This window comes from Dicentrarchus labrax, unplaced genomic scaffold, assembly GCF_905237075.1.
Source record: "Dicentrarchus labrax unplaced genomic scaffold, dlabrax2021, whole genome shotgun sequence".
NCBI classification, from domain to species: Eukaryota; Metazoa; Chordata; class Actinopteri; family Moronidae; genus Dicentrarchus; species Dicentrarchus labrax.
The window spans coordinates 11,432,060-11,449,458 of NW_026136701.1; the positions used below are offsets into that span (position 1 = coordinate 11,432,060).

At 40.5% G+C, this 17,399-nt stretch overlaps 1 protein-coding gene across 1 annotated transcript; it reads left to right on the forward strand.

The window, feature by feature from the left end:
• The first annotated feature begins 1,959 nt into the window (after positions 1 to 1,959).
• Positions 1,960 to 16,825, forward strand: LOC127368822 (nuclear receptor ROR-beta). The gene is made up of 10 exons (XM_051410011.1): positions 1,960 to 2,435; positions 8,878 to 8,963; positions 9,087 to 9,228; positions 9,809 to 10,333; positions 11,476 to 11,597; positions 11,921 to 12,053; positions 12,595 to 12,702; positions 13,439 to 13,549; positions 14,025 to 14,137; positions 14,232 to 16,825. The coding sequence occupies exons 1-10, from the start codon at positions 2,429 to 2,431 to the stop codon at positions 14,391 to 14,393; spliced, it is 1,509 nt and encodes a 502-aa protein (XP_051265971.1). The 5' UTR covers positions 1,960 to 2,428; the 3' UTR covers positions 14,394 to 16,825.
• Positions 16,826 to 17,399: the final 574 nt, after the last annotated feature.

The following is a 17,399-nucleotide window of genomic DNA, read 5'->3' on the forward strand; positions in this document are numbered from 1 at the left end:
TTGGGAGAGGAAAAGACAAAATACTGTGAGTGCCTAGTGTCTTTCTGTGTGGGTGAGAGACAGAAAAAGAATCAGTGACTGTGGGTGCTCTGTGCTCGGCTGCTCCACTAACCTAGTTTGAGTAATCTCTGCCTTCATGCTGTTTCATAACACTGCTGCCAGAACATTGCATCATAAGGCCACCCGCAACAGCAACCCCCCAGCACCCACCCACCTCCTCCTCACAGTCACAATAAAGCATCCAAAGCACACATTTACATCAGAATCTGAAATCCTTTTTAGTCACAGATTCAAGCAGGGAAGATGAGCTGTTAATTGGCTTTTTTTAAAAGTACAAACTGTCCAAACAAAGAGCATGATTCATGTGAGCAAAAAATAACACAATTGCTACAGAAATGCCTACCGCCGTGGATATCCTATGAATACATGAGATGCAACAAAGTGAAATACTTCCTTCATATCAGGTACAGAAATATGAACCTGAAACAGAAACCAGACCAAACTTTGCGAGGTCATTCGGTGTAAACTGGAGCTGCTCCACAGAGAATTAATTGAATGGTGGTGAGCAATCATTGGGGGAGCAGCCAGGCATATTTACTTAACGATACTGGACTAAGAACACTACCCAGGAACAAAGCCCATTTGAGTACAACAGCTCAAATTAACATTCTAGAGCTAAAGTCTCTGCAGCAACTTGCAAGATTGTATATACTACAATTAACTGACTTGCCTTTATTCTCATTTATTTGGGAATAGGGGTGCTCATTTTCATAAATATCACAAGCACTATTAAAAGTGGCAGATACATACAGTCCGAAGTGAGTGCCATTGTTGTTAAGAAACAGTCTTTGTTCGGAGATGTTGATTCTGCTCGGCTGCAGAGAACAATTACTGAGGGTGCTACCGATTACTTTCTCGGTTCATTATTTGGTCTATAAAATGGTCTTTGAAGGTCTTTTTTTGCCTGACAGTCAAAAATCTAATAAAAATTTACATCTATATCATATCATTATTATCTTATTACTGTCATTTAAAGGATCAGAGTGCAGGATTTAGTGACATCTAGCTGTGAAGTTGCAGATTGCAACTAACTGAACACCACTCACGTTTGTATTTGATGACCTGGGAATGAGAACAGGCTGTGAAGTGTGTAGGAGAAACTACAGTGGCTGCGAAACGTGCAAAAAATACGTACCGCCCTGTCTACAGCCAGTGTTTGGTTTGTCCATTTTGGGCGTCTGCAGAAACATGTCGGTTCAACATGTCAGCCTTAATGGAAGACGACCCGCTGTGTCTGTAGAAAAATGGCTCATTCTAAATTAACTCAAACACAATGATTCTTATTTTTTAGATGATTATACTCTAATGAAACATACCTTTGAATGTTTTATTCCATTTCTGCTAATAGAGCCCCCTAAATGTTACACACTGGACGAGCATTTGAGAAGCTGGAACAAGTGAATTTGAGGTATTTTTGCTTTAAAAGAAAGAAAAAGGAAAAGACTGAAGAGCTGATTAATCAATTATCATCTTTACATTCTGCTACTGTTTCTGTTCCTGCAACACCGTCACTTTTAAGGTATACATTTCTGAAAGCCAAAAGTTAATATAAAGTCATCCAGATCAACACCATTGAGGTTAATATTCCATAATAAGGTGTCACCTCTCAGGCAAACAAATAACCTGTTTGATAGCTACTTGCTACTTGTTTTAACAACACCTAATTAGTCAGGTATGAATCTTACTGACACAAGTTTATAGACTACATCCTGTACTGTTACAGCAATTGGTGTAGACCTAAATTAAATGAAGGGGGAGATGTCTTACATTAATGTCTGATTGTGGGTCTAATTACCTTCCTATTATCTCCACGAAGCGGCACCAGTCTGAGTAAGCGCCGAACACTACAGTCAATCGTTTTTGCACAGCCACCTTAAACTCGCTCCCGACTGCGCGCCCCCGCGAGCGCTGAGAGAGGAGCTGTCGGCAGTGAGATCATGGGAGAGTCCACGCTGGGAGAAAGTAGGTTAGCAGGGTAGACTGAGAGGAAAGCAAGCGTAGAGTCAGAGCGCAGAGGGGGGGGGGTACCGAACACCTCTCGTCGACCACCGTGGGACTATTCTGTCAAAAGAAGTTGAGCCAAATCTATTCGCCGAGACTGTTACGATGCGATCCAAAGCGACTTTCTTCACTCTTTTATTCCGCTCGGACATGACCGAGCGATAGAGGGAGAGGAGTTTCGGGTAGTTTATTTTTTTTTTGTTGGTCGTGCTTTACGAGAGCTGTCTGCAGCCGGGACGAAGTTAATATTTACAGAGCCAGCTCACTCTGGCTCCTGCGCTTTTATTCTCCTCCTGTCCTGACACCTACATTAACCACATGTAGCCGAGTTCCCATCGTCCAGCATAGAAAGAAGAAAACATCAAAAATGAGAGGTAAGTTGATTTTATGTCACAGTAAAATGGGTGCATGTTTAGTTTGAAGTTGGTTTAAGGGTTTTTGTAAGGGCATGAGCGGCCACATGTGTGCGCACGGGGGGGAAACTTGAGTGCGCCTGTTTTCCTCCCAGTGCGCATTAATCCCTCATGACTGGATTATCTGTGCACAGAGCCCCGAGACTGCATGCTCCACAGCGAAGTTCAACATGCAATGTTTGAAGAGCTGGAGGCATGCTGTTCAATCGTGAGAATTTGCTAAACCAGACAAATTCACTTTGTTTTTAATCACCTCTCTGGTCTGTTTATGTTGGAATCAGTTCAAGACTTCATTTGTACACACGCGTGATTTTTGCTTTATGATTCATGGCGGTGCCAAATGTGTGTTTTTGCAAAAAACAAACAAACCAAAAAAAAATGTGAGTCATATCTCACCTGGGAGTCCTTCTGTTAATTTTGCCTGGGGATCCATGTTGGAGTTATGCAATGAGGTGAGGGAGGGGCATGAGTGGAGGTTGTTGTTAACCAAAACTGGAATTATGTAATCCAGATGATCGGGTTTCAGAGCAGGTGAACTAAAACCGTAGCCTATATAAAGTGGACATTGTGCACACATTCGCTTTAAAGAATAAAACATACATTAAGATATTTTTCTTGAATTTATTGGTAGGCTAATAATCAGGTTTTGTGATATTTTCTATAAAAAAAAAAAAAAACAATCCTGATAAATCTGGCAAACATTTAGTTTTTTTTGTGACATTTACTTTACAAGATGAATCTGAACAGTGTTGGTGTAGTTGTGATGTTGTTGTGATGTGATGGCTGTGCCAGCATGGCCGACAGTGTGAGCGTACAGAGGGAGAGGGACCTGGCTGTTCCACTGACCTAGTTATGTCACCCAACGTTATACAGCAGCATAGGCAGCGGAGGGAGGGGGAGCGGCTCTGGGAAGCGCCGTGCCGCCGGCAGTGCAGCGACATGTACGGTTACAGGCGGCCCTCGGAGTCCAGGCTGAGCTTGATCTTGGGCAGTTGGGGGCAGAAGATGATTGTTATTAATATGGAAGGTTGTTTATATACAGCATGTATATATTTTAATATTTTCAATTAAAATAGCAATAATTTAAAAAATATGTGTTTATGAGCAACATGTTGATCATGTCAGGCATTTCTTGCTGTGCACATATCAGATCCACAGCATACTTTAGCCTCTCAGAATTTTTTTTTGAAACTCATCTTCATGCAGATCATAATTTAAATCCTCCTTGTCTTAAGGTTTACTAATGTTTGGTTCTGTTCTTGTGTGCACTGATGGATTTCTGGCTCTGAGCACTGCCCACCTTACAACCTTTTCTTTTGCAGAACGGGAGACAGAGACAAGCTGCAAGAGTAGCTGTTTTTTTTTTTTTTTTTGCTCAGGGGAGGAAAAGAGATGAATTTTTGCACAAAAAATGTGGAGGGAGGGAAGAGGGGGCCTCTGGTGTAGGGAGGTTCCATTTCTGGCAGGATATCCAAATGTAAACAACCTACAGCCGTTCTTAGCTCACTGCACTGAAAATGTAGGTTAGTCACTCAACCTGTCGTTTCCTCACTAAAAACTCACGTCAGCAGTTTTATCCCAGTTTGAATACATATCTGCCAACGCAATCATTTTAGTCCAAATTGTTGAGTCATTCCTGCAAGTTTGGCACTCTGGCAGACATTTAGGGGTCTTGCTGTGATGTCTGGACGTCTGACACTTCCTATGGTTTACTGTACTGGATAGCAGAGTACACTTCTGCAGAATGTATTAGTATTTATTACAGACATAGTGAAAGATCATAAGAGTTATGTCACACACCGACAGCCGGTAGAAGAGGCCTATGGAATTCTTAGCTCTGTTGTAATCCCCCCTTTGTGGGCCTCAGCTCAGCCTCCGCTGGTATTTGAATCTTTTAAAATAGAGCCCCCTTGATTTAAATGCACTGGTCGCCAGACAGCCTGATTGTATGAAAGCATTTTGAGTTGGGTCTCATCAGTTTTGTTTTTCACATATCCCTCAGAGAGTAAAATACTAATATTCTGTGAGAGCTGTATGTTAGAAAATGGGGTGTAATCAGTGAGACATTTGCCTTCATGGATTCAAGCAGAAGGTGTGAAAACAAACAGGTTTTGTTTTCATATCTGAGAATATATCTGCTCTCAGTGGGTTTATCTCTGCAGGCCTTGAGGCTTGAGGCAATCTTATGGAAACAGGAAAATTTGAAAAACACGTCTGTAGTCAATCACGATTTTAAAAAAAAAGAAAAAAAAAGGAAGTAGCGACAAGGACAGCCACAGTGTATTGATGTGATACGGCTCTGTGCTGCACTGTTAGCCTACACCCAACTTTGTGAGGGATGAAACAAGTGCTTCAGCATTATACTAATATGCATAGCTCAAGCACAAAACCCCCATCCCAACCTACGACTGAGTGTGTCTTCTCATTCTGTCAGGCACTTATGAAGAGGTGTCAATCTGTTGCTCAAGGGTGTTTGGCAGTCTGCATATTATTGTGACTTGCATAATAAGAAAGCACGAACAGCCTGTTTGTATAAAAAGAGGTTTTAGATTATAAGTTTATAAAATGGAGTAAGTAAAGTGTGTGTGTGTGTGTGTGTGTGTGTCTTTGCCTATATGTGGTGATGAACATATGGAGAGTCAAAATTCATCTCTTCTCCTTTGCCGTGCCTATGACACCCTGACATACTGACTGCTTGACAAACAGGCCCGCAGGCTCCTGTCAGAGAATTATCGGCGGCTTGTTCCACATTAGTTACCAAGACGTGAACTGTTGGAAGTACAAAGCCAGTGATTTTCCTGTGCTTCTCTCTGCCCCACCCTTACTGAATTAGCCTTTCGTAGAGATAACACAGTTACACATTTAGCTGACTGATAAACACACTGGGGCCACCGTGTTCGTAGCTGAACTGTGAACGTGTCTGTTCCCTGTTTATTTTGTGAAAAGGCTTGGGTGTGCCACAAAAAAGTAGCTGTCCTACTACTCAAACATTGGCCATACTCAAACACCATTCCTCTTTGTTTACCTGCATAAATTCGCCTCATTTATTGCATTTTTTTGTGACTAAGTGTGGGAGTGGGTGATGAATGTATTGTGCTTCATGCATCATGTTAGCAAAAAGCAGGACTGGTATCGATCTTCTTGGAATGCCGGCCTTCTCTAGAGAGCTAAAGGTCAGATGTTTGAGACTGGTGTTTTAGCAGAGGTCAACAGTGATATTCGGGGTTAAAGGTAAATGTTGCTTTAACATTAGTGTGGCTACTGCTCCTGTGTCTCTGTCAGCATTGTTAGATAGTTTTATTTGTCATATCTGTTAAGTAAGCTCATTTTCACTTGGTGTTTATCTGATGACAGTGGTGTTTTTTGAAGATATGAGATGATTATTCAGTTAATCAATTAGTAGATAGAAAGTAAATTATTGGCAACTGTTGTTCAAGTCACTTTTGGAGCAAATATGCAGAAAATATACTGATTCCACTTTCTCCATTGTGCATATATGGTGTTTTTTTAGTCCTATGTGACAGTAAACACAATTTTGTTGGGTTTTGGACAGTCAGCTTGGGCTTGAGGACATTGTGATGAACCTCTTTTACAATTTTATGATATTTTTAGAGCAAACAATGAAGAAAATAATGGATAAGAGCATAATAAATAATTGTTAGGTACATCTATTGATAAGTCTTCAAGACAGCCCTGTTAGTTTTCTGTACTTATTAATGCTTTGTATGTAGGTAATTGGTTTAACTGTGTGGTAATTTTTCATGTACCGGCTTACAGACCAGACAATCACATTAAATAAGTGAACATTAAGGAGATGGATATTTTACCGCGCCTGGGCTGTGCCTGGATATCTAAGAGTCAGAGAAGGGGAGTGAGAACGCATGTACGTGTGTGGTTGTAGCAACAAGGGTGGGTGGCTGGGCATCTGTGTAATTCTGGCTCTCAGCACAGGACAAGAATAGAACAGGGTTGAAGCAGAAGCTCAATGTCAAAGACTGGGGAGAAGGGTGGGTGCTGAATAGCTGACATTCAAGTTCAGAGTTTGTCTGCTTTGAGTGGACTGGTGCCAGGTACAGTATGGGCTAACAGCTAAAATAAAATGTGGCTTAACATTAATAAAACAGCATTATTGCATATAAATCAGTCCATAGAGAAATAGACTCATGGGAAACCAGTGAAGCTCTGTGTTTGATATTAACCAATGCCGTTTTTGTAGGCTCACTGCCTCTCTTGGTTCATTTTGCTCTTATGTAACATAGCCAGTTTTCTGATTTAGGCTATGAGCCTTAAGGGAAATGTTTTATGGGGAAGTCCGAGCATTGTTCAGCTCCACCTTAAAGCTAGTCGGAGAGCCGGGATCGCGCCTTCCTCCCTCCTCCCTCTCCCCCTGCAGTGGGAAAGTGTGTCAGTAGGACAGAATGTCCACATGGGCTGACAGGCTACAGCGCCCGAGCGACGGGTGACTCAGCCAATACCGAGGAGGCTGCGAACACCGCTCAGCCAGTGGGAAAGAGGGAGTCTGAGGAGGGCGGGGTGTCAGTGTTGCTAGAGTGAGCCTGCTGAATGAGTGTTGTGAGGAATGCTCACAGACGAGAGTTATATAACTGCGAGATGAAGGAGGGGTGGAGGGGAACCTGAGAGAAAGAGAGGAAGGGAGGGAGGGAGGGAGATATTTTTCCATTGCATGCCTGCAGCTGCCCAGATCAGTTGGAGTATTTTAGTCAACTGTTTTAGAGGAGAGACAGCAGACTGTTTCATTAAAGGAGAAAAGAAGTGGAAAGTTGTGTTTTCCAGTACCTAAGAGTGCAACAATTCCTCCTGAATCAAAGTGGTTTTCTATCCTCACAAGTGGTACAAAAGGGATTTTGTGCATCAGACATCAAGATTGTACAGATATAGAGGTCGAGCAACAACTATCTAATGATATAGCTGCTGTTGTTTTTCTTTCTTGGTCAAAAAAGGAGTCTTTGTGTATGTGTCATGTGTGCAAGTGTCATGTGATTCCCTATCTGTTTGTGTACTCTGTTCCCTCATGGGGGCCACATGCAGGGTGCACACAAACACAGTTCATGGCAAGTTACTTCTCTTGTACTGTATGTTCTTATTGCAGAACAGTGTATCTGTGTCTCTCTCATTGGACCCATTATAAGATGTTTTTTTTTTTTTTTTAAATCTTTGATTAATACACTCTGGTACAGGATTAGTCTGTTTCTAAATTTGGTTATTAATGTCCTAATAATAATAAAACATGATTTATAGAGTGCCAAACCAATGATGGTTCAGAGGTCACAAGGAATCATGAAAGATATGACTCTAAGATCAATAAAAGAAGTGATAATGAGGCATGTTTTAACCAGAAGGACTCAGGATCACAGGCTCAAATGTAACTGCGTGTCTAAACTGAAATATTGTCAAAAGGCAAGGATAGGTGTAATATAACAACTCGTGACAATGAAAAAGAAATTGTTAAAAGCCTCACGGCTGAATTTTGTATTAGCCGGAGACAGGAGATGGCCTTCTAATAGAGCTCTGAGCACACAGAGTTACAGCAGTCTAACTGTGACAAGATAAAAGCATGAGCAACCTTTTCAAGGCCTACAGAAGATACAAAGGACCTAATTTTGGCTTAAAGCTGGAGAAAGCATGATAGCACAACAACAAAAGAGAGAGAGAAAAACTGTGCCTATTATTATAGTGATGGAGAAGCTGCCAAAAGTAAAAAATAAAGCATTTTGTGTCATTTAGAAATTGTTAACATCCAGCACAAGAGAGAGCAAATATATAACAGGATAATTTGGCCAGCTTGTCAGGTTAAAGTGGGACTAACATTACAGCTGTATATCATTAGCAAACTATTGGAAATAGATAGTATGTTTATTGACAATATGACCAAAGGACGAAATGGACACATAACTGACTGCAAGACTAACTGACTGAGATAGGGGCCAAAGAGGAAGATGTCCTTGGTAATACAACATAATAAGCTTTAACCAGTGAGGTTAGTGCTAGCAGCTAGCAGCCAGCAGTTCAAATGAAGGAGGATTAGAAGATAAAATGAAAATATTCATAAAAAAAACAACATTTTGGATAAAGTTTTGATTAAAAACAGTATTTTACACAGACTGGTGCTGAATATATGCCAAATATGGGCTTGTGTGAAAGAGTGTGTTTTTGTTTGAATGGATGTATCACATAATGTAATGTTGAGTTAGATATTAACTGTTTTGGGCAATAGTCCATAGTATGACTCAATGGTGTCACACAAGCCAAAGATGTAGCTGTTGCCTTTCACTTAACAGATCTGAAGTTCACTTTCTATGTAAATCTGAAGCAGTTTCAAGCAGGCACACATTAAGGATCAGCATTCTGACCTCTCTCCTCAATGTTGTCTTTGTTCCTGCAGCTCAGATCGAGGTCATCCCCTGTAAGATCTGTGGGGACAAGTCCTCAGGAATCCACTATGGAGTCATCACCTGTGAAGGCTGCAAGGTGAGGATGAAAACACACACAGAGAGCAAAAACCAGGCTTACCAAACTTAACTTCAACCATCCTGTTTTTATCTCAAATGTGTGTGTCATTTACGGTGTTTGTATGTGTGTTTTTGTGTCTAGGGTTTCTTCCGTCGCAGCCAGCAGAACAATGCCATGTACTCTTGTTCCCGGCAGAGGAATTGCCTGATCGACCGAACTAACCGTAACCGCTGCCAGCACTGCCGCCTACAGAAGTGTCTGGCTCTGGGCATGAGCAGAGATGGTAAACACACACACACACACACACACACACACACACACACACACACACATATATATACAAAGGCTGCACTGTTCTCTCTTTGTACACTACCTTTAACCTTGACATTCAGCCGTAAACTTTACCACACTTTACCGAAACTGTACCACAACTGAGCTTTGTTAAACTAAGAGTTTTACATACATAGAGGAAGTTTAGTCGATGTGTTTCTCCAGTGAATCACAGTGGGCATGCAGTTAAAATACCAGGAGAATCTGAACCCCTCAGCTGTAATGTTTCACATCAGCTGTTGTAAGAGGGTCTGCCACTTGTAGCCCTCTTCTGTCGGTTGCTGGGTAAAACATCCAGTATGCAGACCGTGACAAACTGTCATCAAGCAAACTGTGATATACATTACTTAACATACTTGTGGATAAGGTGGCTGAAGTAATCTATGTGAGCTGGAAATATTTTACAATTACATTGAAGCTTTAGAAAGCAGATGTGACACTTATTATGTTTGACCATAGCAAAATTGCGATATCTCTGCGCTGAGGTAAAAAATACTACTATGACTATAATGAAACGTGTTTTCTCTCTGCAGCGGTCAAATTCGGTCGTATGTCCAAGAAGCAGCGCGACAGCCTCTATGCCGAGGTGCAAAAACACCAAAAGTCCCAAGAGTGTGTGGGCTCCGGAGGCGGGGGCTCTACTGCTCTGTCCTTACCCAAGGAGGATGGCATCTGTGGCGGTAGTGGGGAGGATGGCGAAGAAGGTCTGAGCCGGTCCTACAGCACTGGGGGCTCCAGTTCCACCCTCAGCGACCTGGATGACATTGCGGCGCTGCCTGACCTGTTTGACCTGCCTCTGACCCCCGAGGAGGCCAGCGAATACTGCAGCCTGGAGCTGCTCGGTGGAGGGACCAGCACTGGGAACACCTCCAACTCTTCGTCCTCTTCTTCCTCTTCCTCATCCTTGTCCAATCAGAATTCCCCACAGCAGACGATGCTGGACGGGGCAGACAGCAACGGGATCCAGCTCCTGCATACACACTCTCACACACATCTGCTGGGACACACACATGCACTGCTGGACCATCTGCCTGATGACTGCTCTATAACAGACCTCGGTGAGTACTGACAAGGATGAATAACAAATAAATTCTTCTTTTATTGTCACAGAATCTACAAAAAAACTCAAATAGTGGTTGAGGCTTTTATGTACTTAAATGAAGAGCTTGAGGCAGGATATTATAAGAGACAGGCCTTTATTTTTAAGGGGACCTTTTTATATGTTGTCTATTGCTCCCATTTTTCAGAATAATTTTCCTGCTGCATGATCTTAATAAAAAGCCAATACTACTTTCAGCTGTTTCACATTAAATCACTATTCCTCAGTTTATTATTCTTTGTCCTTGCGAAACATTTGCCATAAGTGCTGACTTTTAGTAACAACAGTTTACATTAAGAAAGCAAGCACTCAGTATGAATAAGTATGTCAGCATGAGTGTGTTGTACTGTTGGATACAATGCCATAAAAACTTTGCACAGCACTGTTGTGGTCATTTTCCCTGTGCAGTTACATGTGCAGTACTGCCCTGGAAATGAACAAAAAGGGTTGAATAATGATGAAATAAAAGCAAATTATATAAGAGAATATATAATTTAAAAAGCAAAATTGATGAGATTCATTCAATGAATAAACAAAAATGAAACACAGGGACAAGGGCCAGAAGGATACATGGTAGATAGAGCAGGAAAACAGGATAACAATGACACAAGGACACAAATACAAGATTGAATGGGAAAAACAAGCATTATAAAAACAAGTTTGAAAGCAGAGACAGATAAAGGGATGATGGTTTAGTGGTGTAGTGGTATTTATAGAGGTATGGAAGTAAAGAAATGTTATAGAAAAGTGTCTCTAGAGAGGAAGACTACATTTGTATTTTCTTTATTCACCTTTATGGTTGCTGGCAACAGTAAACTGCAATGAGGCTCTGGGGAGTTTTAAAGGAAGCAATGAGTAAATATTGTGACTAGTGGATAATAGGAGGGAGGTGGCAAAGCTGCAGATATACAGTAAGATGAGTAAATGAGCCATTAGCGCTCAATTTTGTGCTCAACAACAGCGGCATAACAGCAGAGTTATTAGTCAAGGTCACTCTGCCATGAATCTGTGGACACGTAAAAACATGACCACTGTTACACATTCTGCTACCACCACAAACCACATGAGTGGTTACATAATCATGCTTTTTTGTTTTCACAGAGCGCATCACTCAGAGTATTGTTAAGTCTCACTTAGAGACGTGTCAGTACAGCGCTGAAGACATGAAGAGATTCACCTGGGTACAATACACACCTGAGGAAACACGTGCTTTTCAAAACAAGGTACATAATGCACTCTTTAAACCCCATATGTGTAAAGTCTTGTGTTGGTGCATGCTGTTTATATATATGACATTGAAATGTACCAATACTGGATCAGAATAACAGCTCAGTCTAACAATATCAGATATAAATATATTTTAAAAAACTTACTTTGCTATTTGCTATTACATTACTATTACTTTTCGATGAGTAGGCAGGTTAGATTTCCAAAATTGTAACTGTAATTTCCACAAAAAAATCTGATGTTGGACAACACTACTATACTGAAGTTATGTCAATGGACTTGTAACACTAATATCTCTTTTTTTTTGTCCCTTTTTCAGTCAGCTGAGTGGATGTGGCAGCAGTGTGCACACCACATCACCAATGCCATTCAGTATGTGGTTGAGTTTGCCAAACGCATTGCTGGCTTCATGGACCTTTGCCAGAATGATCAGATTATATTGCTGAAAGCAGGTCAGTGCACAGTCCTAATATGCTGACATTTTCCAATTCTTAATGCAGAAAGTTCATTCTTCCAAAGTAAACAGAGTCTGAAACTTGCTAACTTTAGTTTCTTCCTGTTTTTTTTGTCTCCAACCCTCTGCCTTTGCCTTATGTGCTGTTTTCTGTTTATATGTTTGAATAAATTACACACACCTGGTTCGAACATGGGGGAGAAAAACATAATTCTGAAAACAAAAATTTCAATTACTTTCTTTATCTGTTCAACACATATATATAAATATAAATCTCTGACATAAAATGCATATATTTGATTTGTAAATCTTTTGAACTTTGGAAAATCTTTGTGGATATTCATGTTATCCTGTTGATTTTTAAACTGTTCAAAAATTCATATATGCTGTGCGCCAATTTGGGTCAAAATCATTTACATTTTGTTGTGTTGTTTTGTGCATGTTGGAGTATCTTGGCCCCTCTCTGCCCCACCCTTCCCCCTTCCTCTTCTTTCTCCATCTCTCCATTTCTTTGTCTCTATCTGTGGCTATCCTTTCAGGCTGTCTGGAAGTCCTGCTGATACGCATGTGCCGAGCTTTCAACGTCAACAACAGCAGCATTTTCTTCAATGGAAAGTTCGCCCCAGCTCAGTTCTTCAAAGCACTTGGTGAGGATCTGATAGGAATACAGTGGCGTAAGCTCTAAAGCATTGATATAACTGATGGGGTCACACATGAAAGCTCTTTATGTAAGTTATAAAGCCCCTTTTCACACGCACGGTGCAGTAATTACCTTTCATGCCTAACAGAATGCCTCTGCTCCTACTGTTCTGAATCCATTATTGACAGCTTACAGAGATGTTTCTGTATTGACAAATTCATTATATTTTAAATGACCTGACTGTGGTAATTGCTCTCAAGATGACTTTATAAGACTGCAATTTAAGATTAAATCTTGTCAACAACACTTCCTTAAAGCCAGAACTGTCTTTGTAGAGAAGTAATTAAACTCCTGCTGGATGCTGCTTTCCACTTTCTGAAGCACTTTCTTGCCTCTTTAGCACCACCACAACTGTGTAACAGTGCAACCCTAATGGAAAATGTGAAGACAAACACCATTAAACACAGCAGTAAACAGTGTGACAAGCTCATTTAACAGGAAATCACCCAAGTTGTGTCATTTAAAAAGATATATTATGTCAGTCAATACAGCTGTATTTCTCTGTAAGCTGTATGTTGATTTTTTAACAATTGGATCCTATGACCGTAATTTAACTAGAGCATTTTCACTATAACAATGGCCACAGTTTCTTTATCTTCAGTTGTCGGATTAAGCAGGACTATTAAAGTCTTGAAGCTATTATTTGTTTATCATTAATTTATTGATTTCCTGTGTTTATACAGGTTGTGATGACCTGGTCAGTGCAGTGTTTGACTTGGGAAAAGGACTCTGCCGTCTCCAGCTATCTGACGAAGAGATGGCTCTGTTTAGCGCTGCCGTCCTTTTATCTCCTGGTGACTATTTTTTTCCCTCTTTAGCTTTCTCGCTCACACATACATACACCAACACATAGTAGTCTATTCAGTGCTGTTCTGTCTTTGGTAAAGACGGCCAGACTGCTGTTCAAGAGATTTTCAACATACACATTGAACTCAATATATTTTTTGTTGTAGATGTCTCACACGTGAACCTTTTCAGTTTATAAATGCTGATTTTTCAGCTATTTTCTGAAGATTTTTCAGAGTAAAACAGGTAGTCTCCCCCTATATGTGTACGTATCAACTTCTGACTCTGAATTGCAAAGAAAGGATTTGACATCAATTTTTAGGGAAAATGTGTAAAAAATAATGTGAGACATCTAATATATTTCCATTTGATTGAATTATGCAGCCATAAAACAAAAATATAGAATGTGATTTTAACAACCTTAAAGCAACTTAAGGGGAGACAGCTGTTTTTTAAGGGGTTCATTTATTTTCTTTCCTGTAGATCGACCCTGGCTAACAGAAGGCCAAAAGGTTCAGAAACTCCAGGAGAAGGTCTACCTGGCTCTCCAGCACAGTCTACACAAGAGTGGTGCTTCTGATGAGAAACTGGACAAGGTAATGACAGGCAGTCACAACTCTTCTTAGGAAAATGTACTCGCATAAAGACAAATTGCACAAACTTACCTTTGTATATCTTCTGTCTCCACAGATGGTGTCCAAGCTGCCCGTAATGAAGTCTATCTGTAACCTCCACATCGACAAACTCGAGTTTTTCCGTTTGGTCCACCCAGAGACCGCCTACAGTTTCCCACCACTATACCGGGAAGTTTTTGGCAGCGAGATGTCTCTGCCAGACTCCACCGACAGCTAGACAGACAGACAGACAGACAAAGGAGAGCGATGGAGAGAGTGTATTAAGAGGTAGGGAAGCAAAAGGAGAGACAGAGTAGGATAGAGATGTTGAAGCTCAACAACCAGCAGTTAACGAGACAATCCAGGACTTTAAATACTACGTCTCCAATGATCCCAAAGTAGTCCTCCACTTCCCCAGCAGGCAAAAGCACCTTACACTACAGACCACACATGCTCATGGTCCTTTGCATATTGTAGCATTAACAACAAGCGAATGGGCATCGTAAGAATAATACAGCAGCCCACCAAGCACTAAAGCTCAGAGCTCTAACACTTGTTGAACATCAGATCCACTGTGGATCACCCAACCAGTTATGAATGTACCTCATCGATAAGCACCAGTGCACAAGTCAGAACCTAACAGTGAATGTACAGCCCTGCCACTCTCAGACAGAGTTTTACACATAGTATTAGAATGAAGTCGTGTTGATCAACGGGTCTCACTATTAATACAGGTCTCGGTCAATATTTCTCTCTATATTAAATACATCTCAGTATGGTACGCATGCGTATTCATACAGACAATATCTTTGTACTGACCATCACTTAGGGACCAAGATCATGAGTCATTTTCTCTAATATAAAAAGAAACACACAGATACGAAATGACTCACAGCTTTAGGCTGACCTCCTTAATCAGCTGAGAACCAGTTTCACACACATTTAGACAGTGTTCGGTGCTGCCTCTTTGTAGGCTCTTGTAATGCAATGAGAAACCTCAGTCCCACACACCCCTTTCCTTGTAAATGCCACTTAGAGACAGGACAAGATGAAATTATCTTTAATTTATATACACATTTATAAACAAATATTTTAAATAAGAATGTAAATAGATGACTATTAAAGTATATGGAGAGAGTTAGAGTGTGTGAGAGAAAGGGAGAGAAAAGTGGATAGTAAGATGTGGAGAGGGAGAACAACAAGATGGATACTTCGATGAAAGCTGATATTTGGACTCAGATCTTTTTCTGGACTATTTCCTCTCTTGACAGTACTCTCAGGTTTCCATGGCAACAACTCCCTCTTGCCCCAATGGCTAACTAACCCAGCTGGGTGAGGTGCAGTCATCACGCAAGCGATGGGGTGGACACTTGTTGCCTGTGCGACACAGCAGGGGAGGCAGTGTACCCAAACAAAGGCGAAATGACATTGCCTTTGTGTTGCATTTAAACTGAAAGCTTTCGGCCTGCGCTGTTGCTGCACCCCCCCCCCCAGGCCTCCTGCCTAAAGAGACAAGAGGACACGAAGGAAAAGAGAAATCAAGGCAAAAGATGACTTCATGAACTGTATAATAAAAGGGGATACATAGGGTCTCCCCACCTGTTTCTAACCAGCAATCAGTACAGTAGGTGTGGTATAATTGTCTTTTACTCATAATGTTTCAGTTGACCGGAAAACAACGAGGATCCATAATATGTAACATTAACCCTCCTTGCTGGTTGGAGCAACTGTATTATTTTGTACATTTGCTGTTCCTCTCTCCTTTAGTCCCACACCCAACACTTGTCCGAATACCAAGCACTTATACTTTCCTCTTTCTCACTGGACACTAGTCTTAAGGCTAGACAGAGCTACCAGCTGCCCCCCTGAGTTGGGCCTCAATGCCAGTAAAAATTAATAGTTTTCAGTCAATCTGTTTTGTTGTTTTTGTTTTTTTAATTACGATATCTGTCACACAAGGTCACCCATAACTGTTTACATTTTTCATGTACTTAAATAACATGCTTTCTAAAGGATGTTAATAGCATTGAGAGGATGATGATAATGTCTTACTCGGGGTGCTGTGAAGTTTTTGAGCAGAGTCCGAGGACCTGCCGCCGACCACTCAGGGAGCTAGCTGTGATCTCTTGTCCCTTTATTACCAGTGTCATCTTTTAGCCTTGTGCTCCTCACACCTTTGCACCTAAGATGAGACCCATAACCATAATCACTGTGGACGTAAGTTCTATTTTTGTGAATGTTACTCACAAAGTGTCAAAGCCCTTTCCCGTTTGTCCTAATATTGTAACATTAAATTTTACAGAGACATAGGAATTTAAAAAAAAATAAATCAGTTAGAGTTAAAGATGAATTTCATTATTGGGGTTTAATGTTTCTTTTGCTGTGATTTTCATTTATTTGTCAGTCTTTCCACCTTTTTCTTTACGTGTCTCCACTTTTGTCTTGTAAAGTCAGTGATCTATTTTTTTTAATTGAAGAAAGATTAGGTAAAGTACAAACAAAAAAGAATAGTTTGTCTCGCTTCTCTTTCCCTGTATGACAAAATGTACAAGAGGTATATTACTAGTCCAAGAGTAACTGAGTCACACAGCGCGATATATATTGTTGTCCAATGGGATACATTATATGTGGTTTTAAGAATGTAATAAATGGTTTCTTTTTCTTTTGAAATGTTTCATTGGGTCTTATTTAAACTTGAATGTAGCTCTCATGTTGATATGCATAATCTGATATTACAATCCTGCAAATGTAATGGCATGACCACTGAATAGCACTGACTTCTATTGCTTTCATGCCATTAACTTCAACAAATAGTCTATAAGTCAATTGACAAAAAATTAAAAAAAATAATGGCAACAAGCCACAGCTTCATCAAAATGTTGATTGCTATTTTTCTTCTAAAGTTGAGCAGACAAGTTATTTCTTCACCTTAGAGTAGTTTGATAAATACTCTACTTAAAAGCCTTTTCTGTATGGACTTTCAACCACCTCTCCAAGTCTTCTTCGGGGGATGAAGTTTGCTCGGACTGAGGACCTTGAGTTAAGATTTCTTTGCCATATTTGGGGCATTTTATAACTATTTTCTGACATTTTATGAACCAAAATATCAATAACTGATGAAGAAAATATACAGATTAATGATGAAATAAAGAATACATAAAAAGAGAAGCAAATATTATTTTGCCATTGGTTACCTATGAACCCAAAAGCAATACAGTAATGGGTTTTTCTTGGGGGGGGTTAA

Bases quoted from the DNA above. Each gene is read 5' to 3' on its own strand.
- LOC127368822 (XM_051410011.1), top strand. The intron at 12,054-12,594 runs GTCAGTGCACAG...CTATCCTTTCAG, and splicing joins GATTATATTGCTGAAAGCAG to GCTGTCTGGAAGTCCTGCTG. The intron at 12,703-13,438 runs GTGAGGATCTGA...GTGTTTATACAG, and splicing joins TCAGTTCTTCAAAGCACTTG to GTTGTGATGACCTGGTCAGT.